The sequence below is a fragment of the Ahaetulla prasina genome, chromosome 1 (genome assembly GCF_028640845.1).
Source record: "Ahaetulla prasina isolate Xishuangbanna chromosome 1, ASM2864084v1, whole genome shotgun sequence".
Lineage (NCBI taxonomy): Eukaryota > Metazoa > Chordata > Lepidosauria > Squamata > Colubridae > Ahaetulla > Ahaetulla prasina.
In genome coordinates, this window is record NC_080539.1 from 223,763,532 (window position 1) to 223,782,134 (window position 18,603).

At 35.6% G+C, this 18,603-nt stretch overlaps 1 protein-coding gene across 4 annotated transcripts in view; it reads right to left on the reverse strand.

Annotated features, from left to right (window-relative positions):
* Positions 1 to 1,341: 1,341 nt before the first annotated feature.
* Positions 1,342 to 18,603, reverse strand: part of TANK (TRAF family member associated NFKB activator) — a 40,285-nt gene continuing 23,023 nt past the window's right edge. For 2 of the 4 annotated variants that reach the window (XM_058191725.1, XM_058191718.1), the window contains 5 exons: positions 14,211 to 14,390; positions 12,911 to 12,984; positions 11,441 to 11,559; positions 8,441 to 8,748; positions 1,342 to 2,045 (listed from right to left, as the gene is read on the reverse strand). In XM_058191725.1, coding sequence (XP_058047708.1) covers positions 1,869 to 2,045; positions 8,441 to 8,748; positions 11,441 to 11,559; positions 12,911 to 12,984; positions 14,211 to 14,390 — 858 coding nt within the window. In that variant the 3' untranslated portion in view covers positions 1,342 to 1,868. Of the gene's footprint in view, positions 2,046 to 8,358; positions 8,749 to 11,440; positions 11,560 to 12,910; positions 12,985 to 14,210; positions 14,391 to 18,603 lie in introns of all 4 variants that reach the window. The other 2 variants (XM_058191740.1, XM_058191733.1) reach the window with 1 other exon arrangement.

Below are 18,603 nucleotides of genomic sequence, written 5' to 3' on the forward strand. Positions count from 1 at the left end.
GGAATCAATTAGAGGAGAAAGGAATTTTGGTTCACCTCTCCTAAGCTTCAACAATTGACTATGTGCTTATATATAAGGGGTCTTATACAGAATCGGATACAGGTAGTCCTTGGCTTACAACAATTCTGTTCAAATTTACAATGGCACCGAAAAAAGTGACCTATGATCATTTTTCACCCTTGCGATTGTTGCAATGTCCCAATGGTCATGTGATCAAAATTAGATGCTTGGCAAGTGACTCATGATGATTGCGGTGTCCCAGGGTCACGTGATCACCTTTTGCAACCTTCTGATAAGCAGTCAGTGGGGAACACAGATTCACTTAGCAATCATTTTACTAACTTAATCAGTGATCCACTTAACTATGGCAAGAAAAATGGTAAAACGGGGCAAAATTCACTGAACAAATGTCTCACTTAGCAACATAAACGTTGGGCTCAATTGTGGTCATAAGTTGAGGACTACCCTTTTGCTCAATATTATCTGCATTGTCTGTAATGATTGTCCATGCCTCCAGCTCTGGTAATGATGGGGACTGAATCCCAGTGAGACTATGTGCAAAACTTGGATTTCAGCTACCAAGGAACTAAAGTTTTTCCTGTATATTTAATATCTGTGCGCCATTTAGTTAAAAGAAGAAAAAAAAGCCTGTGGAGTTGAGCTGGATTCCTAGTAATTTCATAGATATGGCTGCACGTCCCCTACCCAAGTACAAACCAGATTTAACGCTGCTTTACCTCACCTCTTGGTCTGAACAAAGTCAGCAAAGTGCGGGATATTTATTAAATATTTTTTATGGAGGACAGTCCAATCAGGAAAATGTTATTGCACAGTGGTTATAAATTCCTTGTATGCAACAAATTGAATTGCAGATGACAGAATCCTTTGCCGACAGTGGCTTTAGTTAAGCACATAGGAGGACATTCATTGCAGGATAAGGCTGTTGCAACATAGCCATTGCCGCCTTTCTTCTTCATGGAAGTCCATGATTCTGTTCAAGGTTAAATATAAGAAGCTAAACACTAAATCTCAGCCCAAATTGATCATGCCACACTGACTTTGAATAGCAGATTTTTTTCTTTAAAGTATGGAAATCCTACTTCTAGTCTTACTGTAGTAGAAGAGTATTTGCTGTATTTAAATAGTAGCTGATTGTTACTTTCTGTTACCAAGTCAACAGCATTACAAAGTTCTGTTCTAAATAACCTTTTTTTGGACTAGGAATAAAATAAATAAATATAGGGCCACAGAATAAAGCATTCATACCTGCATACATATTCCATGCATACTTATATGTAAATGCATTTATGGTTTATTTGACATTAATATACCACATATAAGTAGGTGAAACGTGGGTCATTGGTTTATTACAAAAGGGGCAACATAAGCAAATTCACTTTAATAAATTGTTCATAGTTAAATGCCTAATATAAGAGTCAGTGTGTATTGCAAGCTCTAAAATGCATAGCACTTATTTTCATGTACTTCTTAACTGGTATGCCATATGTTAAAAAAGGATACTAATAAATAAAAGTTATTTAGAAATACAAATGATGATACACCCTTATCAGTTCTATATATAAAATATGATCCCAATTTTCATTTGTTATATATTGGACAGGATCATAATATTCAGCATCCCACTGCAACTCCAGTTTTTAGTTCAAAACATGTTGATTCAAAAGGAGTTTCAATATATTTATTTTAGGGCTTTGTATCTGATTTTAATTATATTAATGTGGGGCATGAACTTGACAGACTGTTATAAATGCCACCTTAGATTCTGAAATTTGTATATCTGTTGGGACCAAGATCAAAGACCGCATCCACAATTAAATTAAATAAAACTTGTCCGTTCTCTAGTGACGCTAAGACTTCAAGTTGAAATGTGAATTCAGATGCCTCAGAAAATCCTCCCTGGATGTAAGAGATGGTGGGAACACTTTCTGACAGAATTCACATATTCCTGACTGTCTGAGTTCCGAATCTTCAGAAGCAAGTGCCAGTAAGTCAGTGCCTTGAGTGCAGTAAGAGTTCCATGGAGGCTGTAAGAAACGGGGGAAAAAAGGAGTGAATGCTTTCTGTATAATCAATGTTACGTTTTCACTGACAGTGGTTTAGTGCTGGTTAGCTTCCTTAAATATATAGCATTTTACTAAATAATAAGCTTTGGTTTTCTCTAAAGCAATCCACATGTTTTAAATGCTATAGTTGAGAAACACTGATCTAAAGCCTGAAGAATGTAGAATATTTTATTTCTTTTTAATTTTAGAACTGATTTTCATTAACTGGCACATTTGGTTAGCAGTTCTAGCATGATAAATATAGGCATTATATTTTACTTCTGTAACTATAATGCTAAGGCACTGGTATTCACATTGTGTAAGAATTTTGATCATCAGCACTTCATACTTTTAAAACAACTGAAATACATGAATATTCAAGTCTTAAATAAGGAGTTCATTGATTATGGCACACAAGCCAGAATAATTTTGGTAAGCAAATATTCATTCGGTGTTTCAAGACGGGTTGTTTTTAAAGATAATATGTATTTTGAAAATGTGACCATGCAATAACAAAATGACAAGGGCACAAAACCCAGGATATATTTCTAGAAGTTCTTTGTGTTATTACGTAAGAACATGCCATTTGAGTCTACGTGTTTTCTTTGATATTTAAACACAATATACATAGATATGTATATATCTACTCCTGACCATGTTATTGATGTGTGAATTTTGAAATAAAGTAGTTAATTTAAAAGAGATGGGGAACAGAGAAGCAGTTACTATTTCTCTTAGGAGTTAATGCTTTGTCTAAACAATATTTAAGATTTGTCTCAGGGCCTTTGCAGATTTATCTTGTACATCTTGTACTGTGGTCAGTCATCAATCCTTCCAGGCTAATTAGGTATAATTACATCAAGTTCTAACAAACACTATTTTTTTGTTGGTGTAAATTGCTTTGGAAACCTGTCTAAGCATTGATGCGTGTTTTAAGTATCACTGTGGAAGTGTGCTTTTAATTACTTATTTGCAACTCCACCTTCATTTAAACTGGCAGTTTTAATAACTGTAACAGGAAGCATTTCATGCTTTTTTGGTAATATTTGATCATATACACACCAACTCTTCTCTTGAGAATTTTTATTTACTGGCCTGGTTAACACTTGACATTAAGCCATAATGTGATTTGTTTGGTTTTTGGGTAAGTATGATGTGTGAATTCACCCGTGATGTCTTAGTATTCTGTACAGAGTAGGTCACTGTAGCTTGTTTAACAAACCATAATGAAAAATAAGCTGTGTGAAACCTTCAATTGAGTTTTGTGTTGCAACTTGATTTAATATGCAGTTTTATTTATTTAGGAATAAGTTTCATTGAATACAATCAAACTTACTTTTTTTTTTTGTTTACATTTATATCCCGCCCTTCTCCGAAGACTCAGGGCGGCTTACAGTGTTTAAGGCAATAGTCTCATTCTATTTGTATATTTTTACAAAGTCAACTTATTGCCCCCCCAACAATCTGGGTCCTCATTTTACCTACCTTATAAAGGATGGAAGGCTGAGTCAACCTTGGGCCGGGCTTGAACCTGCAGTAATTGCCGGCTGCTGTGTTCTAATAACAGGCTCTAACAGCCTGAGCTATTCCGGCCCCTGCCGGAATATATGTCTTTGACTAGACATATAGAATTCTTTTAAAATCTCCCCTTAACAACTTCACCTAACACTAATGCAGGCCTGTCAAACTGGCGGCCCGCATGTCAGATGCATCCTGCGCAGGCCACGCCCACCCCTGCTCTGCAAAGGCAAAAAACATCGTGATACGTCACAATATGTCACGTGATGCAATAGAGTTTGATACCCATGATCTAATGAAAATAACATTACCGAAAAAAATGATTTCTTTGGATTAAATTTGCACTATAGAAGAAATTAAGATAGCTGGATTTTATTTTGGATTGCTGCTGATGGTGTCCTTTTTGTTATGTTGTTATGAATGTTTGAAATAATTTTAATACTGCAATTAATTAATCATTTTAAGTGATTAATGAAATACATTTTTTCATTTCCATAATTTCAACATGCATACATGTTTGAAATACTAAAAATTGACAATTAAAATTCAGTAACTACTAGGTACCACTTCTTGTTAAAAGGAAAAACTTTACTTAATGTGTTTATTTCAGTTGCAAACAAGAATCCAAAGAGAATTAACGATAAACAAAGGTGACCTTAACTTGCAGCCCATTGGTTAAAATAAACGAATTAGCATTTTAATTGCTGTATCCTACTTTATGCATGCTCCTTGCTAACGTAGCTTTTAGTTAGAGAAACTGAGTGGCCGCCTGAGTGGCTCATACAGATGGTTAAACACCATGTATTTGTATAAGTATTGGGATATATATTTCTAAATGGTATACATCAACGCATATGCTAAAGTACTTTATTTAATAGGTGTGGCATGCCCTTTATATTTGCTTTCCTCAAAATAAGGAGCAATCCATTCTGAACTAAAGACCCCTAAATGAGCCACAGTACAGAGATGCACAACATTCCTAACTGTTCAGTTCAGTCTACATTCTTGTTTTCATTATTACAGTTTTCAATCCAGGTGTTTAAGAAACTGCAATACACTAAGAAAGCAGACTCAAGTTTTTATATTTAGTCTGCAAGGAAGAGCTAAATTTATTACATCAACTGAGAGCCACAGTTCTAACGACTTATGGTTGCCAATTACGCTGCATTTAAGTTTCCCCTCCTCATCTTTACTTGTTAACACATGTACTAAATACATGACAGAAATTCTTGTCTGCTGAAGAAAAAAAAAAGGATGGGGGAATCGAGTGTGTAAATCAGCAATATTAGGATGTCAGCAAGGTTAATCCTGTATACAAGGATCCAAACATTTTAAATGCATTTTCATACTGTCTACATTTACTCTGCAGGCAAGATAATGAGGTGCCTCAAGCTATCTCCAGCTGACTCAGGGAGTGACTCTACCTACTTTTATCAAGAGAGACAGTCTCACAATCTCATTGAATGCATCTCAAATCAGGCCAACTTTATTTGTCTTTAAAGTGAAGGACCCTGCCTTCACTTTAATGCCAGCTTGCCAGAGCCATGTTAGCATGCTGAAGGAAGTGGAGCCATTATTATTTTTAGCAAAACTGAACTTTTACATTTCCTCCTGTTGCTAAAAAGGACGGTGCATTTAAGTTTCTTTTCCTGCCTATAATTGAGCTGAGATTTTGATCAGTTAAAAACAAATTATATAAACAAATGTACATTTGAAAGGAATACAAAAATTTAAGGATAAGAAAAGTAACAGAATATTTAAGCAAATATATGTGTCTGTATCTTTAATGAAGTCTAAAGTAGCATTGGCTTCTTATGCCTACGTTTCTGGATAAGATACATCATTTTAATCAAAGGCCTTATGTTCTACATTCCTTCCTGGATACAACTAACAAATATTGGAACTATTTTCTGTCGCCAGTTGTCTTTCCAAATGTAAACACTTAAGATACCAAGACATCCTGGCTATCACTGAATTATAGTACGGTATTGGCTATTCAGAATTTAAAAATGCATGTGCTTATTTTTCAAAAGCAAAAAATTTAGCCTAATATCTTTAAAATTATGACACTTTAACTTCTATTCGCCTGTCTGTTTTAAACTGCGTAATTCTCTTATCAACTTAGAATCCCATACCAGCTGTTTCACATGCTTTACTAAACAATGCAGGGTGCCATCAATTGAGAAATGAATACACAGTCTAACTAGTTAAAAGAACAAGCAGGAGACATATTGGAGAAAAGGGAAAGTAAGAAGTAATAGAATGGATGCTTTGTAGCGCCACAGGAATCTTCATAGTAATAGAAAAAAATAGTTTAATTTGTTTTATACCAGCTCAGCTCAGGATTTGATGCAATGAAAAGCAAAAACAGGTTAGTCATCAAATAATGCAGGTGAAAAACTAAAACCTAGTGAAGGAAACAAACAGTTTGGTATGTGCATGTGTATGTGTGTGTGTGTATATAAATTATGTATAAAATAAAACTCTCGACAGAGTTTTTCATGAGAGTTTTGTTCTGTCTTTTAGATGTTTTCTTTTGATACTCATTTAAAAACTGGTAAAAGGAGAGTAGACATGGTTATTATGTGCTTTTATGACTGAAAAAATAGATTCTACAAGACGGGGGGGAGGGGACACCTATTCTCTGTCAATTATACAAATTGGAGTTATCTCTCAATATTAGAACAAACATTCCAAAACTTGAAGGAGTCTTCAGAAATCTATGCTGCATGTATTTACATGACATTAATATGTCTTGTCTAGAACGTAGCTGATAAATGCTTTCATCAGCTTTTATTCTCCATAAAATAAACGTGCATTGTAAACATTTCATCTTATTGTATGAAAAATTCAAACACTTTAGGAATGTTAACATTGTAAAATTCTCTAATAGATAAAAGGTATATGTATGTAATCTTTAACAATTTAAAGCTGAGAAGCTATTGTTCATAAAAGTGGTGATTATATTTAAATTGCGTCTGAACCCCTGCACAGTACAATCTGGTGTGAATTTACTCAGATGGCAGCTGCATTAAATTCAACAGGATCTATTTCTTTATGGGGCGTGTTTAGGTTTGCAGTCTTATAGAAGCCCAATCTGCTACCAGTTTATAGAAACAGGGCAGCAACAATATGGCACAGCAGGATGCTAAGACAGCGCAGAGACTAGAAAAGAAGTGGAGCAGCATGGGAAAACCAATCAGGGCTGAGCCAGTGGATAGAGAATCATAAGACTCATTGTGATGTTATCTGAAAGGTTTACTTCTGAAGTGACTCAAGATATTTAAAGTTGTAAATCTTCTGTGCATTGTAAAGAAATTACTTTCTGGCATCTACCTTTAGGGATTGCAAGGATTGAAAAACCAGGCTATCTGTAAGCAACATTGCCCTCTACTACTGGGCTATAGAAGGGTAAAAATAGGGAGAAAGAGAGGAACCCAAGGGTATCATACTAAATTCCGAAAGCAACAGGAATCACAATTCCTGTGATCGGACTTCCAGATATATCAGGCTTCACTGAGCTATATCTGAAATCCTATACATCTGGAATACATAAAATAGAGGAAGACTGTCCTAGGAATGAATAAAGAATACAGCATTAATAAAAAATAAATGAGGCTTTCTTATTGCTGCCTGTTTTAAAGCAACTCCATGCATACATCATGACTATATCCAGAGAGTTGCTCAAACAGGTTAGGAAAAAGAAATCTAAATCATCTGAATGCATGCAACGTGAAGCCCTTAAGTAAACTAAGAACAACCTATAAAGAAATCACTTATTTGCAATAATTCATACATCATGGGTAAACTTGCCTAAAATTAACGTCCATTTTAATTTTAAAACATGTATTATCATCATGTGATTTTTTTTAAAAAAAGTGATTTTACTATTTTAAAATATTTTTAGTATTTTTAATTGTAATAGATGTTTTAAATTGTAAGCCACCAAGAGTTAAAAGATTGAGATGGGTGGCTACAGTAATTGAATAAATAACTTAAATAAATACTAGACTGAAGAACACTAGCTCTTATTTCATAGCAAAATTTTAAATACCATTAGACTAATAATATATCATGCTATTATACACTGAGTATAATAAAAGCACAGGCAAATTTTTGGAGATTGGGAGTACATTGCGAGCATGTGATCCTGAAAAGGCTGCTATGGAAGACTCAGTAAATTACCCAGATCCAGGCACAAAATATGCATTATGAGAAAACAAATCAGGTCCAGGCAGGCAATGTCTTACTACTTCATTGGGATCTTGGTGGACCCAACAATACTTGCATAAATAAAAATTGGTAAAGGATGGTACTTGGAGGCATGCCAATTTCTGGTTTCATTTTTTTCAAATGTAAAAATAAATCAGGTGGATAGAGTGCTTGACATATACCAAGGCAGATGTTTCAGAGCTTATTGGTACCTACAGACCCCATGTTGCTGGACTAATGCAGATATTTTTGATTAGAAGAGCAAGCAGTAAGTTTTGCATTGGAAATTTATAGCAAAAAGAAACTGAAGTCCCTACTCAGTCTTACAGTTTACATATCAATCATAAATAAAAATAAAAGTATATATTTTAAAAGATTGATACTAGGTGAGGTGCCCCAACATTTTTCTCATTAGCTTCTGAAGAGGGAAAATTAAATTCGGGAGACATTCTATCTATTATATATTATAATATTATAATTCCGGAGTTATAAAGAAACGTGTTTTTATATAACATGGAGGTCTGGATGAACATATTTGGATGAGTTGAAGGTTGGGTAAACTTACCTTTGACCTGTTTTGCATCACTGAAGTAGTACAGTCATTTGCTCGTACTCCTCCAGTTAGAGTTCATCTTATTGAAACTCACCTCCTGGTCCCCAAGGTCCATGTTAAATGGCTGATTTGGGAGCATGTTTTCAGTCATCAGAGTGTTTAGAATTGGAGTAGTCTCTGGAGAGCTCTCCAAGAATTCAGTATCACTATCTGTAGGCGGGAACTTGACATTAAGCTTAGAAAGGGATTCCACAGAGTTTTCTTCCTCGTCTGGTCCCAGCCCTCTTGACGCAATAGATGGGAAATGAGGTACATCTCTGTTGGTATCCTTTTTAACCCATGGATTACAAAGGTCATCCGTTTGTTCATCAGTGCACTGGATAGGCTTGGAGAAAGGAATTTCTGGTAAAAAAAGACGCAAAGGAAAAGATTAAAAGATATCCTAAAGACCAAATATATCATTCAGTTACACAAATTCCTGACAAATTTCACCACCCAGAGTCACTCTGTGTGGGAGATGGGCAGTCTCCAAATTTAACACAGACACAGACACAGACACACATTTTCGTAGGTTTTCATGGATATAGGTATGTAGGTCTTGGCATTTTCGGGTCTTTTCCCGTGTAAGGTTTTCCCATGTAAAAGACCCGAAAATGCAGTCAACTTATTGCCCCCAACAATCTGGGTCCTCATTTTACCTACCTTATAAAGGATGGAAGGCTGAGTCAACCTTGGGCCTGGTGGGACTAGAACCTGCAGTAATTGCAGGCAGCTGTGTTTAATAACAGGCTTCTTACAGCCTGAGCCATACCGTGGCCCGCGCAAAATATGTATATTTTGAGACTGCATTATTCCCCTCATTGCCTCATTTGACACAGCAGGCTGATGTTGGTGTTGTTCCTCCATATCAAACCATTAATTCCTTTCTTCAGGGATAAAATGTTAGAAATCTTGCTTGGAACTAAAGTAAAATATTACACAATTGCTTTTATGTGTCAAAGTTTTAAAGCTTTCTTGATTAGTAGCCTAGCAATTAGACAGTCTATCAGGTCTTTTTTTCTAAGGGCTCATTACGGACATATAAATATCTTTATTTTCTATATTAAATTAAATTACCTTTCTATCTCTAACTACATCTGTTCTTTCAATTCAGCTTGGTTTCATTCAAACCAGTCTCATTTCTTTCAGTGCTCCAACACAGATTTCAACTCTTTCACTCTACAGAGAAGGGGTATTTCTTCCTGCTTTCCCTCAAGAAGATTTCCCCCTTTCATTCCAGAAACCCTTTGAGGGGAATCCTTGGAGGAAGAATGGATTGAAAAGGGTCACTAACTCTTCCTTCTTCCATAGTTTTAAATCCTGGCTCAGAGAGATACTACTGGACGAGAAACTATAAGACATCCTTTTAGCACATCAGGTCATATCATTTCAGCCATGTTGTAGAATTTGCTAAAAACAGTTACATATCTGATCTTACTAGAGTTTAAGTTAAGCCCATAATTATCTCCAGTAAAATACAGCTGAATTAGCTTACTCTATCCCTATCCTATTCACAAAAATGACTGGCTCTGTCCAGACTTAACTTCTTCCAGTGCATGCTATACTGTGAAGCGCTTACATCAGCTATTCATAAGCTGTCCAAGTTGGCTATAAATCAGTCAAGCCTAGCAATCAGATGCAGCTATTATTAGAGAACAAAGAATGTAGAAAATTGGGTTATAAGCACATATACTTTGCAGGAGCATCTGATCGGCCCCTGTTGGCTGTCATAGATTAGACAGATTTTGGTTTGATCTAGCAAAGATGGTTTTTACAACTGAGGTGAGGAAAGGGCTTTCAGTAGGGGGTATACAAATGTTTCAAATTTCAACTGTTTTAAATTCAAAACCTGAAACAAGTTTGCATTTTAAAAAAAGGCTCTTTCAATCACTCGGAAGTGCTCTGAGCTTGAAACAGTGTGTTTTGAACTCAAAAACGGAGTTATCAGAGTGCAAAATACTTCAAAAATTAGTCCGTTTCGAATGCAAAATAGCTTTCAACTTGAAATAGAGTATTTATTTGCTCAAACCTGAAATGCTTTGCATGTCAGTAGCTTTTAGACATTCACATTACATTAAACAACTTATCTCTAGAAGAAAATTAAGTCATCGTTTGCTGCTTTTTCAGTCTGCTCAAAATGTTACCAGCAGCCCAATCCCTAGAAATACATATGAATTATAGATAAATCCTCTTGTGCCACTCATTTTTTAAAAAAAGAAATCGGGTATCTTAGACTGTGGATGACATCCATCACATTATACTTCTGGATATGTCAAGTGATAGCTAGATTGATAGATGTATAAAACATATATTAAAGCAAACCTGTATAGTATGTATTCTTTCCATATACCATGCAACAACACGCAAATTCATATCTGCTTAAATAACCAGAGCAACCTCACATGAGGCTTGTGTTACGCTGAGATTATCTCACTATAGTGCGTATTGAAATAAACAAACAAACAAACAAACCCTGATACAGTATTACATCAAGGAGAAATAAGGACTTCACTTTCTAGCCCAAACATCTTAATTTAGCATTCCCACAGTCAGTGAACATGTCTGCTGCAAAGATGTAAATGTATTCAATAGAATGTGGTTGTAAACCTTATTGACCAAAATTCCCAAATCTAAGTGGCTTTATGCCAATTGAGGTCATAGTAGGCTTTTGCTAGCAATATATGGTGGTTAGGAAGGAGTGAGGTAACGCAGATATTGTTGCCTTTCTCCTTCTACATAGTCTATTTTTGGAGTGACCAAAAGTCTTTATTTTGCCAGTAAACCCATCAAGACAACCACTGCAAAATGGAATTCGTGCACTCACAGCAAAGTGAGCTGTCAAATCACATGCCATAAATGAAGATGCACTGGTATTTTCCCCCAAACCCAAGGGTTATTACCATATCAAATAAATGCACTGTATTATGTGGCATTCTGCATAACAAAAAGGTATGGGTAATCTTAAACTGAATCTCTACGCAGTCGCAGTCAACGCAAAGAGTTAGAAGGCAGAAAAGCATAGTTTTCAGAAGAAAGTACTGCAATAAAATGATACCAGTTGTAGGTTCTCTCCTTAGGTTACATTTATTCAGCTGGTCCGTCTGTGCTCTTGCCAGTGCACGTATTCGACTGAATTCTTCCTTCATGCCCCAGAAAACACTTTCTAGTTCATCCCTAAAGATTAATGATTTCAGATGTAAAGTATTATCCTGTGCTTTTTCTGTTTCCTTTAGCCCAACAAGCATATCGTTAAAAACACCAGCACCGTCTCTGTTTGCAACCCAGACTCGAGGCCAGAAATTATGGGAAGGGATCCATGATCCATCTTTAAGAAATTTTGATAAAACAGTAACTTTATAAGGTAGCTGATGGGAAGAAGAGATTCTCAAACTGGGCTGAAACAACACCACACAAGCGATGTGATTAAACTTCCCCACAAACTAAATGATTCTTGCTTATTACAGCCTCCACTAGAGAATACAACAAGCATACTATAGGGATTTTGTATCTGTCCTTCTGGCCTTCAACAAAATTAATATTGGAGCATGAGGGGGTTATTCAGGGGGAAAGTGAGAGAAATTAAAATAACTGAAGTAAGTTATGGCATAAAGATATCAGCATTTTTCTCTGCTATGTATGTTATTTTTTTAAAGTAAAGAGATCCAGCATACCTTTATTTTTGGTATTCAGGATGAAAACAAATTAAATCTGAGCATATTCCTGTCATTTATCCTTGAACGGTATGTAGAAAACATCCCTTATTGATACCATCCATGGATAAAATGTTTCCCCATTTGCAAGTGTTTAAGCATATTCGGATAGTGAGGGTTCTTTTAGAGGAGCTTGGAATCAGAAAAGGTTGACTGAGGACCTAGATCTGTTTGGAGACAGGAATATGTCCTAAAAGATGCAAAATAGTGAGCACAGTGAAAGGTGAAACAATCACTTTGTTCTTTTCTCTTCTTGGAGATCATAATTCTGACTTTGGAGACAGTCTGTACCAGTCTGATTCTTTTTCCAATCCAGATCCAGAATTTGTGAAAAATGATCCAGGCTTCAAGTATCATTTAATCGATCCATGTGAAATTCAGCAAGTGAGGTTTTAATGCATAGGCATATCCATTTGCTCTTCTGCTTGGACCAAGCCTTTCCTTTCTGTTAATTAAGGCACCAGGTGTCCACTGCAGCTTTTATGTTATTAATTGTTCAGTTTAGAGCACACATCATCCTAAGCCGTGATTTTATTAATCACGACTTAGTGGATAAGCCTGGTTTATTTGCAGTTGCCTCTGTACTTATATTGCCTAAGTCCTAAATTGTAAATTACAAAGCAAAAGCCAAAACCAAGCAAATCACATTAGTTGTGATGTGTCAACCCAGCCTAAAAGAAGTTCTAGACATCTATCTTAGAAGTGGGATGGGAGAAGGCAAGAAGTAAGGGGGAAATACCTTTTAAAACTAGAAAGCAAGGACAAACAATGCATTATATTATAGGAGGGGGAAAAAAAACAACCCAATTCCATACCTTGCACAGACAGATGCAGAAGAGACCCCTGATGATAATTCCTGTCTAGACGAAGGATATTTTTCACTCCTTGCCTTTTGAAGATGATCAGAAGTAGAAAAAAAAAGAAAATAGTTGAATTATAACATTGTTACAAGAAGTACCCCTATAAATTAACAGAACCATAAAGTACTAATATAATATCCATTTGTTAATGTCATCTTGCCATACTTTTTATGCAAAAAAAATAATTTGAAAAAATCCATCAATCATTGTTTAGAAATATGTATGCTGGAAATCTATTATGGATCATATCATCATTTTTAGGTGCTAGAATATGCCTGAAGTATTTTGGGTAGCTGAGTTAACCAAGAAGTGCTGTTTACCCTGGTTTCGCACTTATACTTCAGAAATAATCAATTTAGCTAAATAAGAGAGATACATTCAATGCTGACTTGCATTTCATTCTTTTTTTTTATTAAAGGCTTTCCCATAATTCAGTCATTGCCATACAAAAAGAATTCATACAAATATTCTTCCACGTAGAATTCTCTCCACATAATGAAACTGGGCAGGGATTACTAAGTCCATGCATATTTATGCATCAGCCTTTGTACATTAACATGCATCATAAAACTATCAGGAAGAACTCCACTTTGCTTTTATTAAAGCTGATCCAGCGCTAATATAACATGTTTTTTTCAAATAAGGAGACAAGTTATTATATTTTACTACCACCTTGTGGATTACCCCTGTATTACATGGGCGTTTTATTTCAAAGCCTATTAACTAAGATAGTCTTCTTCAAGGCCAATTCGACTTATGGGAACTTCGTGGACATATCCTTGAAGCTTTCTTGCTAGTTGTAAAAAAGTGGTATTCCACTGTTGTTGTTTTTTAAATCAGTTTACCCTACAGCCCAATTTTTTTTCAGAGCATTCCCACGCATGCCCTAACTGCACTCACGTTGCTTATCTTTAGAGCTCCACTAAGGTTGGCCAGGGGTTGCCACATGCTACTAATCCATCATTTACATAGCTTTCAGAGTTTAGAAAAGGTCTTCCTGGGTAAATGAAGTCAGTATAGTATGGTCTTTAAAGTAAAATTAGGCATACAAAGGAATGGCAGATTGTATATCTGCTTTTCATTCCAAAAGGCCAAGGAAATTAATCTGATTATTTTTTAAATAGATAGGCCAGTATTCCAAGTAATTTATTTACAGAAGAGTACACTGCACTTAGTTTTTGGCTTATGAAATTAGTCTCAGTCCTACAGTATCTGAATGTCTTCAGATCTCTACGGTATCTCTGAATTTTCTTACCTCTTTTTCGTATCTTGATACCTGTACGCAATTTTGTGCTTCATTTATTTCTTTCAGCTGCTTTTTTAGATTCCTTATTTCATCTTCTTTGGCAGTGATAATAGATTCAAATTTCTTTTCCTTTAAATTACTATCTTCTTCAGTTTTTTTTAATTTTACACTCTCACATTCCAATTGTTCCTTTAAAAAAAAAACCCACATAGACACACAGAGAAAGAGAGAGCACAGTTGGTTAATTTTCAAGCTCTGAGGAATGTCATTATAGAATAGATTATTATAGGCTAAATTAAGTTTTAGCAATCTGTGAAAAAGCTGTGAAAAGGCGAATTCCATGTTAGAGATCATTAGGAAAAAGATTGAAAAATAAAACTGACAATATCATCATGCCTTTATACAAATCTATGGTGTGACCACACTTGGAATATGGCACACAGTTTTAGTAGCTGTATTTAAAAAAAAATGTGATGGAGCTGGAAAAGAGGCAGAAAAGGAGTAATTAAAATGATCAAGGAAATGGTGCATTTTTTCTATGAAGAAAATAGAAATGGTAAGTTAAGAGAGGTACAACATAAGAGTATATAATATGCCACAATGTAAGTAGATAATGTATAGATAAGTTTCTCCTTCATTCATTGGAATTATCCAGTGGAACTGAAAGATGGGATTTGAATGACTTTCACCATTGAACAATGGCTGACAATATCAGGAAAATCCATCAAGGATGTTGGTAGGGAAAAGTGATTACTAAGATAGCTAAATATGGCACCCAAGATCCAAGATAGTATGGCTCTTTTCAATGGCACCTGCTTAGCAACTGAGTGGGAAGTCCTACTGTCCTCAAAACCAGTTGTGGGCTTCTCAAAAGTCATGTGATTAAGGGACCAGATAGGCCTTTCATCTGATCAGGACTCCTTTTGTGCTCCTATATGAAATCAGACTTGAGTAAATACCATTAGGTTAAGATGAAATAATTATAATTCATTTACTTACAACATGCAGTTAATTTTCTTGTGGACAATTATTCAAAACAATTGTGCTTTATTTTGAACACATACATAAAAGGAGTCACACTACCACTATGCATATTAGTGCTTAGAAATGCAAGAAATGTTGTCTTATTCCATTTATATAGTCTGTTCACTAATATTTAATTAGTTTCAGCATGTGCTAGAATCAAGATAAAATATATTTAAAGAAAGTGACAATAATCTTCAAGGCTCTTAATTTCTGGAACAGTTAAAATATAGCTATTTAGCACTTAGGATTTTGCAAGACTCAAGATATGACGCTTCAAAAATAAGCTTAATAGTCTACTTTTAAATGGTCTACTTTTCTCCTGCATCATTAGGATATAAACTATTAATTCTCTGCATATAATGACAGTCTATACTGAAAAGGGGAAAACCTCAGCAAGAAAAAAAATTAAAAAACTACGAAGCTATGCCATCACCACCAGCAGCGGCAACAACACTGTGTTTTCCTGAAGATCAAAATCTCCAGTTCTGATGGATGCATGGCATTTGTCAATTTACTATGAAGAACAGTAATTCATATTACATGTTGCATGTGTGTGTTTTGAGAAATGGCAGTCCAGATTCAGAACTGCAAAATAAGAGTATCAGTGGTAAGAACATGGTGAAAATGATGAGTAGTTAAAGCCTTAGTTGGTTCCATCTGGTCAATCTGTTTAACTAATGACAAACAAAACGACCGGAATACATTTGCTTTTGTTCACATTTTGCATGGGGAAAGAAGGAAAGTGCAGCCTTATTGTCTTCTTAGTGGCTTCATCCATAAAATTTACTTCAGGATAGATATTGGGTTGCAAAATGCTATTATGAAGATAAGAATTTCCTCAAACTGAAAAGAGGGACAACTCCTACAGTGATGAAAGTTCACCTATGTAAATGCATTTTTAACTCCCAAATTGAAATTTCAAAGATTTTATTTATGTGTGAGTGTATAAAAGTATAAATATTTATAAGCAGTATTTATGGTTTTATTTTGATATAGCAAGCCGCTCAGAGTTGCCTTGCAGCGAGCTAAGTGTCAAACAAATTTAATTAATAAATAAAGGAAATAAGAAAATAAGGTGGATACCACCAGTACTTTAACCACTATTAAAAATACTGCTCGGTCATTCTCTGGGTTCTGTATTCCATTCTTTTAAGCCACCTAGAGCAGGGGTCTCCAACCTTGGTTCCTTTAAGACTTGTGGACTTCAACTCCCAGAGTCCCTCAGCCAGCAAAGCTGGCTGAGGAACTCTGGGAGTTGAAGTCCACAAGTCTTAAAGAGATCAAGGTTGGAGACCCCTGACCTAGAGAACATTTGGTGCTATTAGCTGCCTGCATAAATGTAAATAATAAAATTTGTGGACGTGTTTGATAGAAAAGTTTTAGAAGGATGAAAATTATTTTTCTATTTCTGGATGGGTGGGAAAAGCTATTAGCACCACATTTTGCTCAGAGAGGAGCCAAGGAAGATGGTAATAAATAATAGGAGAGAAACAACAGAAGAAGAAACAAATGAAAGATGTGAAAAGTACTGAGACAGTGACAGGTTTCTAAAAACAGCAACAAGCAAGCTGACCTTTCTAAGGAATATACGATTTTTTAAAAAGGAAAAAAACCATTTAAAATGTAACAAGAAAGCAATACAATGGAATGAGGGCTTTCTAATCCCAAACTTCACATGATAAACTGAAGGAAGTTAGAATGGACCTGGAGAAGGTGCATAACTACATCTGTTTATGAGACTGAGACTGTTTATGAGACAGAGAATAGTTGAACCCACCTCTTTATTGCTAAAAAATAAATCCTAAAGCGCAAAACAACTTAACACATTAAAAATGCTTAAAGCAGAGATTGACAGTCTATAACTCCCAATATTATTTTGTCTCTAGTCTTGTTCCTGAAGCTCATTTATGAACCTCTGGAGGGTTGTAAATCTCTGGTTTTCAAAATGAAAAGAATGCTGGAAGAATAAAAAAAAATTTAGAAGTCACAAAACAAGGTTAACATTTATTCAGTTAACTTGTTCCTTGCCTCCTGGAACTCCGTCATTCTAGATTTGCAGTAGTTTTCCTTCTTTCCTTGCTGTTTCTTAAGTTTGGAACTGCTTTATAGAACATCTGTGCTGGGCTATGTCACCTTCCTATCTCCTTTAGGAAAAACCCTTCCATACTTCCACCTCTCACAATACTTGACAACACAGTATCAACAGTAGAAACCTTCAAATTTCTGGGTTCTATCATATCGCAAGATCTCAAATGGACAGCTAACATCAAAAACATCATTAAAAAAGGACAACAAAGAATGTTCTTTCTGCGCCAACTCAGTAAGCTCAAACTGCCCAAGGAGCTGCTGATCCAATTCTACGGAGGAATTATTGAGTCTGTCATTTGCACCTCTATAACTGTCTGGTTCGGTTCTGCAACCCAACAAGAAAAACACAGACTTCAGAGGATAATTAGAACTGCAGAAAAAATAATTGCTACCAACCTGCCTTCCATTGAGGACCTGTATACTGCACGAATCAAGAAGAGGGCCGTGAAAATATTTGCAGATCCCTCGCATCCTGGACATAAACTGTTTCAACTCCTACCCTCAAAACGACGCTATAGAGCACTGCACACCAGAACAACTAGACACAAGAACAGTTTTTCCCCGAAGGCCATCACTCTGCTAAACAAATAATTCCCTCAACACTGTCAGACTATTTACTGAATCTGCACTACTATTAATCGTTTCATAGTTCCCATCGCCAATCTCTTTCCACTTATGACTGTATGACTGTAACTTGTTGCTGGCAATCCTTATGATTTATATTGATATATTGATCATCAATTGTGTTGTAAATGTTGTACCTTGATGAACGTATCTTTTCTTTTATGTACACTGAGAGCATATGCACCAAGACAAATTCCTTGTGTGTCCAATCACACTTGGCCAATAAAATTCTATTCTATTCTATTCTATTCTATTCTATTCTATTCTATTCTATTCTATTCTATTCTATTCTATTCTATTCAAACCTTTGGACACCGCCCAAGAAGTGGGGTGAATCCTTGGAAGTAAAAGTAATCCTAGGTCATTTTTTCGTCTCTCCTTTGTTGCTTATGTAGTATTAAATTTTAGACTGAAGTCTTCTCATTACATGAGATTGAAAAAGGACTTCATTGACCCTGGCAAATAGTTGAGGGGACACCAGGAAATTCCCAGCTGTAAGCTCTATTGGGAACTTAAATAAACAACCCCATGCCCCCCCCCCCAAAAAAAACCTTGGAACCTCCAATGACAAATTACTTCTGTAGTGTTGTTTACACAGCTGTACCTCCCTGGAGTTACCATGAGAAGAGTGTGATTTGAAGGAGATTTAATGTATTATGTAAAC